Source organism: Podarcis vaucheri (genome assembly GCF_965113315.1).
Source record: "Podarcis vaucheri genome assembly, chromosome: 8".
In the NCBI taxonomy this organism is placed as follows: domain Eukaryota; kingdom Metazoa; phylum Chordata; class Lepidosauria; order Squamata; family Lacertidae; genus Podarcis; species Podarcis vaucheri.
Window position 1 is genome coordinate 53,896,849 of NC_138766.1, and position 11,582 is coordinate 53,908,430.

The following is an 11,582-nucleotide window of genomic DNA, read 5'->3' on the forward strand; positions in this document are numbered from 1 at the left end:
CTTTATTAGCCACGAACTTTTCTAATAATGCCCCTTTAACATGATTCACTTGGGTGGCATCACTACATTTGCAGTAGGACATTTCATAATTTTGCTGTTTGAAATAGGGGACCATGAAAGAGAGGACCCTTTTTCTGGTGGTGGTTCCACACCTTTGAAACTCCCTCCCAGTTGAGCTATGGCAGGTGGCTGCACTTCAGGCTTTGGGAAGCATTTAAGACTCAGTCATGTCCATCAGCCTTCCTGGTGTTAATTTTTGTTCTGCTTGAAGATGGCTGGAACATTTCCCTGTTATTGTCATGAGTTTACCAATCTGCCCCCCCCCCCCCGATTTCTTTTATTTACTTCATAAAATGTATATACCGCTTGATTGCAGAAAACCTCAAAGCTGTTTACAAAAAAAGAATAAAACAGTAACATTGGCTGCTCCACAGTGACTACTTTGGAAGGTGGTGGAGGTTTTTAAACAGAAAAAGGAAGGCCATCTGTCAGGGGTGGTTCAGCTGTGATTCCTGCATTGGAGATGACCTTTCTGATTTCCTTCTAACTCTACATTTCTATGAGTATGAAATGCAGCATAAATACACGCCTGGCGCCCTCCAAGCAGAGAGAATTACACCTGGACTGTCTGCAAAGGGCAGCGCTGCCAAGCAGCGCTCTAGAAACGTGCTCTTGTTTTGTTTTTTTAAGTGTGCCCTTCCTATTCGATGGCTAAGCCCGCTGCTGCTTAATCCTCTGGAGGAAAGCGACTATTGTGTCCAAGCTCCGTTTGCCACCCGCCAAAACCCTCCGGGCCCTGAAGCAGCGAGATGAGCTGCGAAGGCGCGCCCCTCTCAGCCCCCGATGCAAAGGGCGACTGCGGAGCACGCGCTCCTCCCCGGCCAGCCAGAGGCGCAGCACGTGCCCAGGGCGGGCGCCTCATTGTTGTTGTTATGGCTGCTGCTGCTAGGGGATCCGGGGACTTGAGCAGGCCTGGCCCGACCCGGGTTGAAGGAGGACAAGCCGGCAGCGCGCCAAGTGAGTTCGGTTGCGCGCGACGGCCCCCGCTCCCCCCACCCCCGCCGGGTCAAATTTCAGCTCCGTCGCCGAGGGCTCCTCTATATAAAGAGGCGGCGGCCAGGCGGGCAGTGAAAGCGAGCTTGCTTTCTCAGACTGTGGAGAGGGAAAAAAAGAAGCGCGACGTGGCTGCTGATCTCTGCCAAGAAAGAAAGCAACAGGTAATCTAGACTGATCATGTGCATGCCTAGTTTTCTCCTTCCCCGCTTGGGATTCCGTGAATGAATGCCCAAACTTTCTGCAGGAATAAAGTGCCTTCTGGAGTTTGCTTTTCGCAACTCATGATTTGAAGTAATAATGCCCCAAGCGGGTTCGTAGAGATTGCATTTCCTTGACTGGATGTGAGTTTCTATCAGTAGGCAATGCAAGATATGCCTCTCTGCATTATGGCCTTGAGTTGAAGAATCTAACAGGTTGCAAAGCTTTTGCAGTGCTGGTATATAAAACTTAGTTGGGCTGTTGGTGGAATCTCTAAGCACCTGATCCTAAATAGGCAGTGGGTTGTTGCCAGCATGGGAAGTAGCTCCTTTACATAAGGTGAGCACTTTGATGATGGATCTGCAGATTCACAGAAGACCCAAGCTGGGGCTCAGAAGCAGAGCACATGTTTCACACATAGAAGGCCCCAAGCTTGGGCATTTTCAGTTTAAGGTAGGACATGATGTGACCAACTTCTGCCTGAAAGCTGCCAGCTCTAAATTGAAGCCGGGCAATATTAGGCTGAATGAACAAATCATCTGATTTGGCTTTCTGTATGGCCATCTCTAGGGACGCGGGTGGTGCTGTGGGTTAAACCACTAGGACTTGCTGATCAGAAGTTCATCGGTTCGAATCCCCACAACGGGGTGAGCTCCCGTTGCTCGGTCCCTGCTCCTGCCAACCTAGCAGTTTGAAAGCACCTCAAAGTGCAAGTAGATAAATAGGAACCGCTCCGGCAGGAAGGTAAACAGTGTTTCTGTGCGCTGCTCTGGTTCGCCAGAAGCGGCTTAGTCATGCTGGCCACATGACCTGGAAGCTGTACGCCGGCTCCCTTGGCCAGTAAAGCGAGATGAGCGCCGCAACCCCAGAGTCGGCCACGACTGGACCTAATGGTCAGGATTCCCCTTACCTATGGCCATCTCTTGACTTTAAAATGCTCCCAACAGTTGCAAAAGCATTCATTTGCAAGTGTCTGAGCTCAGTGATAAGGTGCAACATACAGTGGTGCCTCGCAAGACGAAATTAATCCGTTCTGCGAGTCTCTTCGTCTTGCGGTTTTTTCGTCTTGCGAAGCACGGCTATTAGCGGCTTAGCGGCTATTAACGGCTTAGCGGCTTTAAGAAAAAGGAAACGAACTCGCAAGACGTTTCGTCTTGCGAAGCAAGCCCATAGGGAAATTCGTCTTGCGGAACGACTCAAAAAATGGAAAACTCTTTCGTCTAGCGAGTTTTTCATCTTGCGAGTTTTTCATCTTGCGGGGCACCACTGTAATTTGAGGGATTTATTTTCATGTAGTGAGCATAAACCTCAGGACTCTGGGCACATGAGGGAAAGATCCACACATTCTTCCATCTACAGGAATCTTCCCCCTGTCCCTAGAAAACTCAGACCAATAGAGTATAAGGTCTATAATCTTATAGTGCAAGCATATGATACAGTTCCCAGTACTGTAGAGATCTGATCTCTATGCTGTGGTTTAGCAAATTAACCTACAACTTCCCTATTTTCTTTTGACCTGCAGGTGTCCTTACATAATTTTTGCCTTTTTGTCTGGGCAGAACCATTGCAATGGCAGCTGTGCCTTCTGCTGGGTGCCTTCTGGCAAAGAACCAGTACTACAGAAGTAAGTTTTCTGCCTTGAAAGGAGGACTAACATGATCTCAAAATGTTTGTTTCTGTACAGACAGCCACATGTTTAGTGTGCATACTAGTATGGGTTTCATTATTCATGTTTAGGGCTGGCCTTAGATTTAAAAGCACCACAAGCAAGAGGTATATTTGCTTCACCCCTCCTTTTGCTCAGCTCTGGAATATCTTTAATTGTATTTGTAGCCAATTTCTGCATGCATGATTTATTCCTGTCATCTAACCTGTGGCAGGTGCCCCTAACTGGAACCTGTTGCTCACCAAACTTGATTTCCCCCAGCAGTTTCCTGGACCACCTGCCCTTAAAACTAGCTCTGTTTATATGACTCTTCCTGAGGGAATTCTTTGTTTCTCCAAGAAACATTTAATATTGAAATAATCTTTTTAATATCAGTCTTATTTGAATGTATCATATGCATTTGAATCATACTAACTTGCTGTCATATGATGCAACATGATTCCTTGCAATTAACGTTTGCTTACAGAAGTGTAAAAAATTAGCCACTGTTTGAAACAATAGGCACGGATATGTGTTTACTAACCATTTGTTACATTTTAAGAGTTGTTTCTTTAAAAGTAATCGAAGGTGTTTTGAACCTTAAACACTGGTCTGTATGATACTGATTTGATTTCCCCAAATGTAATGTAGGCTCTCTTTTTCACACACAGCACGACTGAATTCTGACTCTAGTGTTTCTTCAAGCAGTTCATCTTGCTGCTCTGAACCCATGAACTCCTTGGACCAGGAAAAAGCACATCATGGTATTGTGACTCTTAAATGATTAGCTAACATCCAGAAAAGTTTAGCATACTTAATGGGAATAATTTGACCTGCCATCCCCAACTGGGCATTTAATTCTAATATGTTTTCAGATAAGACTACAGTATGCTTTGTCTTTTCTGGTATTGTTGCTTCATTAAAATTAATAGCCTTTTTTGTCGCTTTGGTTTTTATTATTCACCAGCTCCATATGTGTATGCTTTTATAGGGTTACCTGACGTGTTTGAAAGATGCTGGTGGATAAAAAGCTTCTTCCACTGTGAGCCCATGCCTCAGAATGTAGGCAGGAAAACATTGTCAGCCAGCAGGTAAGAACTGCTTCACTTCTGGGGGGACATGATTCATTAGAATTAATATTATTGTGGCTTTATAATCTGACCACTTTTATGTTGAAAGGAGATTTCCAAAGATTGCTCTGATGCTGATTTTTGTTTAAACTTAGAATAGCTCCGTCTGGAAATGAGTGGGTCTGGTTTATTAAAAATGGCAATTATAGGCCGATTTATTTTAGTGGAGTGGGAGGTTATTAAATTGCCCACTGACTGCCAATATGTTCAGTGATCTTTTGTTAGTGAACCAGACCATAGAACAATGACAATGATGTGAAGGTTGCCATACAGGTTTCAGGCGCTTGACATTAAAGTTCAGTCAAATATCTGTAGCTCCTTGTTAGGCTTTTCAACTACCCACAAGGTTTTTTTTGGTAACAACATCCTTAGAGCGCAGTCCCAAATTTAATAGGCCTTACTTCTGAGTAAACATTCATAGGATTCTGTTGCAAGTATGCTTGTAATAGACACCCTAAAATGACATTAATACCATCCATGTTATTTTATTTAAAACATATCTAATGTGTTACATCAAATAGCTATATACATTCCATTGCTGCAGATCAGCTTCTCCCAAGTTGGTACCAATTGTCTGGGATCATGGGAGTTGTATTCCAAAACATTGAAAGGGCCTCAAGTCTGTTCCAGAGGAAATGTGCTTCCTCTGTAACTTAATTTCCCAGGACTTTAGTTTTATATGGACTTTAATATATATACAAATCTGCAGTCAGCTAATATCCATTTACAAGAACATTTTGTTTACAAGTCAAAACAATATTACAAATCTATTTTAAAAAGCAATAAGACTGGAATCTTTCATTTGCATTCTCTGGTTTTATGGGAAACGGATTTAAAAAAATGTTTTCTGTAGAGCTTAACTTATTATGTATAGAAACAAAAGCACTTCTTTAGTTGTCCAGAGAAATTATCTTCTCACAGCTGGTGTGCAAACGTAGTTTCTTTTTCTTTACTGTTTTCGGGGGAGAGGATTTAAAAGAGAATTCTCATTTATAATCTGTATTGTCAAGCAGCAAAGCAAAGTTAAAAACTTGACATTTCCAAGATCATGTAAGATTTGAATCTTAGACTTGAATCTTAGGTTTATCTGCAGTTCTGGTTTCTACTCAAACTTGTCAGTAACTCTTTATAGCAATCTTTGATAAAAGGTCTATTCTTAATTTATTTTTTTGACAGTGCTAACAGCTGACTTGGACTCCTACAATGATGTTGCACCCACAGACTCACTTCTTGAAAGACTTGAGGTCTTCCAGGTGGCTGCATTCAGTTGTGTGAAGAAAACAAACTGCTTGAAACTTCCGTTGCAGGAAAAATGCAGATTTCCAAGGATTTATCCATAGTTTATTCTTAAGGCAGCCACTGAAGTTTCCATGTCTGCTGCAGAGTTTTTGATACTGAACAGGTGTTCTACATTTTGTAATGACTCTTGTATATCATTGGAAGAATGCAAATGCAAAGACTTGTTAGGCTGAAGTGTCTGCTAATTATCCAACCTTTCCTTTGCAAAATTGAAAAGCTCTTGCAGACTGTCTGGGGCAAAATGATTCAAGGTTATTTTGTCTTCAAGCACACTCTGTCTTCTTAGCCTTAAGGGACTTGATCCAGACAGTTGCAATTAGTTCCTACTGGTTTCAATGGGACTTAAGTAGTTATGACAAATTTGCCCCTTGGACTTCATTGGGACCTAAATTCAGCTAACTTAATCTCAGTCTGTCCCAAGGTTTAAATTTAGATTGTTAGCTCACTTCACACTTAAATTATGTTTAGACAAAATTTGTTCGAAAATGCCAAATGTAGATGTTCAGTTTTAGAAGAAATCTAGTTAAAGCTTCTTCATTTATGGAAGATTTCATCAAATAAATGAATTGTATTTGCCAAACCTAAACATATTGCATGGGAGTAAGTCCTGCTTGTTTAATTGGAACTCAGTTCAACACCAGTGTTACTAAAATCTCTTTTTCCCACATCAGCTATGTAGAGTGCAATTTACCCCACATCTAGATGATATATGCCTTAATGTAAGTAAATAATGTAAGGAGCGGAACCAAAGTACTTGATTTTTCATTGACACTTTGATTGTTCATTGATTCTTTCTGGTAGGTCAGATTTCCACTTTCACCAACTCTAAAGAGTATGTATACAGTCTCATCAGATGAAGAGATGGGATTGCTATATAATGCAAATTTAAATATCAGTGTCTTCATGCTGCAACATTTTCATTTGGCATCTTTTATTTTTCTCAAACTTTAAAAATGCTGAAATACTTATCTACAGAAATTTCTGTGACACCATGTGTGTGTGCTCACCATGCTTGTTTTGCTCTTACGCTACTTACATTGCCTAGACATGTGATGTTTTTTAAAAAACTAAATCTACTGAGAGAAAACTGATGAGTGTAGGGTAAGTAAATGGCAAAAAGGAGTAAGGCAGAATGTAAAGGAAAAAATGTCTGTTCTAATCTGGACTCACTTTGTTAGAGTTTATTCATCTTTGTACATGTAAAAAGATTTTGTATGGTATTGTCAGAGATTTTGTATAGTATTTGTCAGAGCCATGTCTTAATGTACAGAATTAACTGGTGTTTTTTTTACTAAGTTTTATATTAATAAAGCTTGATAAATATATATGCCTTGTGATCATGAAAACTAGAAGCCATTCATAGTAAATATGCACCTGGAATGTTGGACCAACTTAGGGGAAATCAGAAGAACGACAAAAAATGATGAGTAGGTTAAGCAATCTCCCTTGCCCCAACCCTCTGCTAAAAATGCTCCATCTTAAAGATGATTTTTTTAAAAAAGAAAAACGTCATCTGTCAGGGCTTCTCCACATGCTTTGGATCCTATTGCTTGTCCTTACCTTACAATCTTAATTATGGGTTTGCCATTTTTAATAGCTCATTGGCATTTCCAACAATTGATTGTTAATGAGTCAGATCAGGGTTTTCGTTTTTTAGCAGTTAACAATCACAGAGTATTGGGTCATAGGAAGCTCTACCTTACACCAAGTCAGAAGGTTGGTCTATCAACCTCAGTATTTTCTGTACTGACCAGCAGTGGCTCTCCAGGTTTTCAGACAGGATTTTCTGCCAGTGCACCTTGAAGATGCTGGGGACTGAACTTTGGCTGCTCTACCACTGAGCTATGGCTGTGCTCCTTACATGATACAAAGTACAACCACAATCAAAACATTCTGTTCTACTCACTTATCCACTGGAACATTATAGGTGTCATAAAGATTTAATATGATCTTTATCCAGACCATAAAAAAGCTTGTCACATAAAGGGACAGTTGATGTTCTGATCAATAATGCAGTTGACAGAAAGTAGGGCACCACAAATGTAAAAGAATAAAAGGTTATGGGAGAGTATGTTCAAACAAGCCAGTTCTGTGGCCAAAATCTAATTTATTATAAACTAATAAACAAGCCACTTCTGAATTCATTGCAAGTGCCCAAAGAAAGACCAGCAGGGGACTGATGAAAGAAATACTGTATAAATAACGAGACTGTTGCCCCTACTCACTCTGCTTGCTAGATTCACCTATCTGCCAGCTCCCCCCTTCTTTCACACCTGACCAGCCTGCCCTTCCTTTATACTTGAATAAACACCCATATTTTACCTCTCACTGACCATCCCCTCCTAGCCTGCCCCAAGCCCGTAAGCTAATTGTAGCTGCATTTAACAAGGGAGGGGGAAGGCACTTCACAGGATGGTTTGTGAAGTGCTCCTAATCCTCAGTTAAAACAGCTCACCTGTGCTGCCAGCCACTGTGTCATCATGCTGGAACTGGTGTGGCTACACACTGCAACGTGACAACAACCTTACATTTTTATGTGTATAGGGAGAAAAGGCTGTGACATGTACTGCTGCTGGACAATTTCATATCAATACTGCCTTTTGACCAAGGAATGTAATCGTGTATAGAGGTTGACTAAGTAAAAAGAGTCTGTTGGATCAGTCCAGCCAGCATCCTCTTCTCACTAAACAGCAGGCATGTGTCAAGTAGCTTTGCAAGGGAGCTATATTATATTAACCATATTAATACCTTTATGTTACCAACGCCTTAATGGAGTCTGCATTCAGTAATCAAGGCTCCATGGACAAGAGAGCCATGAAACTTGATGAGTAATTTGAGGGAAATCACTATACATTGGCCTAATCAATCTCAGAAGGTGATTGTAAATAAGAAGAAACATCCCTATGTACATCATCCTGGATAAAGGATAGAAAAACCCATGAAAAAAAGTCAGTAGCGATTCATTTATTTTACAGATCTCTATACTACCATTAAAAAAAAATTTGTCACGAGGTGGCAATCAAATGAAGTAACAACAGTTTAGGTTTATCCTTCCTCGAGCTTGTGGGCTGATAAGGGCCACAAATAACATTTTTTTCCAGACCTATTTGTGACATTGTTGACAAGGTCAAGCTATCTTCTTTGGGGAACATGTGCAGCTTGTGTATGTAAATCGCTAGGCACAGGGAATCACCAGAACAGCTCAAGTCTATGGATATGCTTGAACTGCAGTATTTGCACAGCTACAGCTAAAGCATGATTTTCCTAGTGCTAGCAAGGCTGGTCCTGCTCACTCCTCCCTCTGCCATGCAAGCCTCCATCCCTTCTGAGCAGTTGTGTTGAAAGTCCATGGTGACACTGCATAGGTTGATGTTCTATAGCTCTGGGCTTATGCACTGAGCAACAGAGGCCAAGCTTTGCTAGGGTTGGGGCAACCACTTTTGGAATACATTTTTTAAAGGTTCAATGAATTGAAGAAATCAAGCTTTAGGTATTTGTAAATTAGACTATAGCTGTTAGGTATGGGAAACTTGGACCATTAGTTTCTTGTTTTTTCTGTCTTCTGCTCCCCACATATCCACATCAGTTTGCGAATTTTTTGTAAGTCATCATGATAATTGAGTAGCATTTTAGTGCATATTTCTTCTAATATACATATTTTTGCAAAGCCATTTCACCTGTTACATGGTTTTGTATGTGGTTTTTTTTACTAGAATATGAATTTATGTGACAATTTACTCAAGTACATGTATTTTTGTACTCATTACTTGACTGCACTGAAAAATTCAGAGAAGTGTGAATTTCAAATGATGCTGTGTTTTGGCTAGTGTATTGTTCCATAAAGTGTGAATTATGTAGGTTTGCTTTTAAATGCAAGCTGAATTGAATTTCTCCCCCATTCCTATTGGCTACTTAAAGTAATCTCCACTCAGTCCAAGTAGATTCATGAACTGATGTTTTTCTGAGGACCAATGGCTATTACTCTGATTATTCCTCATGGGACTTATCATTGTGGAAGCAGCCTGAGTGACTATGTCCTCCTTCTAACGTTATTTTGTGTAATACTTACACTACAAGCATGAAGTGTCTGAAGAAGGAATATAGTGGTACCTCAGGTTAAGTACTTAATTTGTTCCAGAGGCCCGTACTTAACCTGAAACTGTTCTTAACCTGATGCACCACTTTAGCTAATGGGGCCTCCTGCCACCGCGCTGCCTGAGCACGATTTCTGTTCTCATCCTGAAGCAAAGTTCTTAACCGGAAGCACTATTTCTGGGTTAGCGGAGTCTGTAACCTGAAGCGTATGTAACCTGAGGTACCACTGTATTCACAAAAAGAAATGGGAACATATCTTCAGTTTAAACTATTAAATGCATTTATTTCATTGTTCTTTTTCCAAAACCCAGGGACATAAATTTTATATATTTTAGATGAGATAAACAGCTGAAACACTTACGAATGCTTGAGCTGTTGTTTCAATGGATTTCCCTAGGTTGTGTTTTTTTCCTCCTATAATAAAATAATAATGGAGACATTGCTTACTCAATACTATTCATTTGGGAAGTCAAATGCCTACAGCAACCTCACTTCAAAATTTCTTAGGGAAAAAAAAAGAGTGTGCAGCACAGCATTTTATCATCTCCACCAGGACTAACATCGTTTGGAAAATATTTAAAGGACTGATATTTCAGAAAATTGCTTGCTCTTGTTTTGTAAATGACATGTCTTATCCACCTAAGTTTTCATGTGTTCCAGCATCTCTCATTTTAGAATGTAATCAGATGAGACTAAACATAATCGAGCTGGCATATAAAAGTGAAGAGCATTTGCCCCTCCCAAATGCCAAATGCATTTACGTTCCAAAGACTCAGTGTAGACGATGCCCAAAACCCAGAATTAGAATGAAACCAATTAACCTTCTTAATATCTTTTCCAAAGTCTTTTCCTGGGAACCACTGGAATGATCTCTGTTATTACTTTGCATTCAGAAGGTCCCAGGAACAATCCCTGTCATTTCCAGGTATGGATGGAAATATACCCTGACTGAAATTCTGGACAGCCACTGAAAATCAGTGTAGACAACATTAAGTTAGATGGACCAGCAGCCTGATTCAGTACAAGGCAGCTTCTTATGTATCTCTCTCTGTCTATGCCTGAAATATAATTCTTAATAGTTGCAACAGAATCATAGAAAGACTTCAACACCCTTGTAAATATACTTGTTCATAAAGCAAGTTATCAGAAAGATATTCTGAGACCTGTAGGCTCACAAAGAATAGCCATAGCCTTAGAGTACAGCTAGAATGTTTTCAAATGATGGTTTTTGTGAATGATGTCACCCATGGTTTTGCTGATTGTTACTCATTTTGGGACACATTCCACATGTGGACTGTGCCTAAAATCTCAGTTCTGTTTGCTGTAAGTCTGAATGGCCAAAAAAATCTGCATGGGTGGTACAGCAAAAGTGGTGCTAAGCCAGCCAACACCACATCATATCCCTGCACCCTCCTAGTATTTGAAGAGATACTAGTTGCTATGTCTTCCATAAGGCACCTTTGCACTTCTCTTTAGCACAAGCACTCCTGGGGAAGGCATTATCTGGACATAGTATAAAAGGTGAGCCCAGCAAGGGACATGTTTGGGTTTTAAGTGATGTACTGTATGCACCTAACCGTATGTGTAGTCTCTTTCGTGATATCATGATGAGTTCATCATTGACCCATTAACCTGAACTCTGTAGTTTCCCACAGGACATAATGCCACAAAGTGTTAACATGTTTTTAATGGAAAAATAGGCATTTGTAAACTGGTTTACTGTTTTACAATGGGGCACAGTGGCTGCATATCTGCACCAAGCTTTGCAGCTTTGTTTCTGGTGGTGGGTTTTTTGTGATTGTTTTTGGGAGGATGCTACCTTGGCTGCAGTAAAGCTTCTGCTTTTGACTGAGCACTCCATCAGCTGATCCCAGGGACCAATCATTTTCTACCAGGCCCTATAAAGCTTGGCCCTCAGTCTAAGCAACTTGAAGAGGCATCTGCCTGGCTAAACTCCTGCCACCTTTGGAACATGATATGACACCTGGCCCCTCTGGTTTTCAGCTGCTGTTTTTAGAACTTGACCTCTTTCCAATCTTGAGCTGCAATACCTGCCAGTCTTTACTACTTCTTACAGAACTGAGTCATTGCCAGTGCTGGACTTTGCTACTCACCTCTGGTCCTATAGGACTAGCATGATTCCTCTACTTGAAAACCTG

The 11,582-nt window shown here is 40.8% G+C and overlaps 1 protein-coding gene across 2 annotated transcripts; it reads left to right on the top strand.

Annotated features, from left to right (window-relative positions):
• Positions 1–928: 928 nt before the first annotated feature.
• On the top strand, positions 929–6,653 carry PPDPFL (pancreatic progenitor cell differentiation and proliferation factor like). Of its 2 annotated transcripts, none has more exons than XM_082234085.1 (5): positions 929–1,217; positions 2,814–2,878; positions 3,571–3,663; positions 3,891–3,990; positions 5,206–6,653. In XM_082234085.1, the coding sequence occupies exons 2-5, from the start codon at positions 2,824–2,826 to the stop codon at positions 5,216–5,218; spliced, it is 261 nt and encodes an 86-aa protein (XP_082090211.1). In that variant the 5' UTR covers positions 929–1,217; positions 2,814–2,823; the 3' UTR covers positions 5,219–6,653. The 2 variants fall into 2 exon arrangements, with proteins under 2 accessions (XP_082090211.1, XP_082090210.1); XM_082234084.1 differs by having other exon boundaries at positions 936–1,217; positions 2,777–2,878.
• The last annotated feature ends 4,929 nt before the right edge of the window (positions 6,654–11,582 follow it).

Coding starts and splice junctions, on each gene's coding strand:
- PPDPFL (XM_082234085.1), top strand. CDS start 2,824: ATGGCAGCTGTGCCTTCTGCTGGGTGCCTTCTGGCAAAGAACCAGTAC. Junction 2,879..3,570: donor AAAGAACCAGTACTACAGAA/GTAAGTTTTCTG, acceptor TTTCACACACAG/CACGACTGAATTCTGACTCT. Junction 3,664..3,890: donor CCAGGAAAAAGCACATCATG/GTATTGTGACTC, acceptor ATGCTTTTATAG/GGTTACCTGACGTGTTTGAA.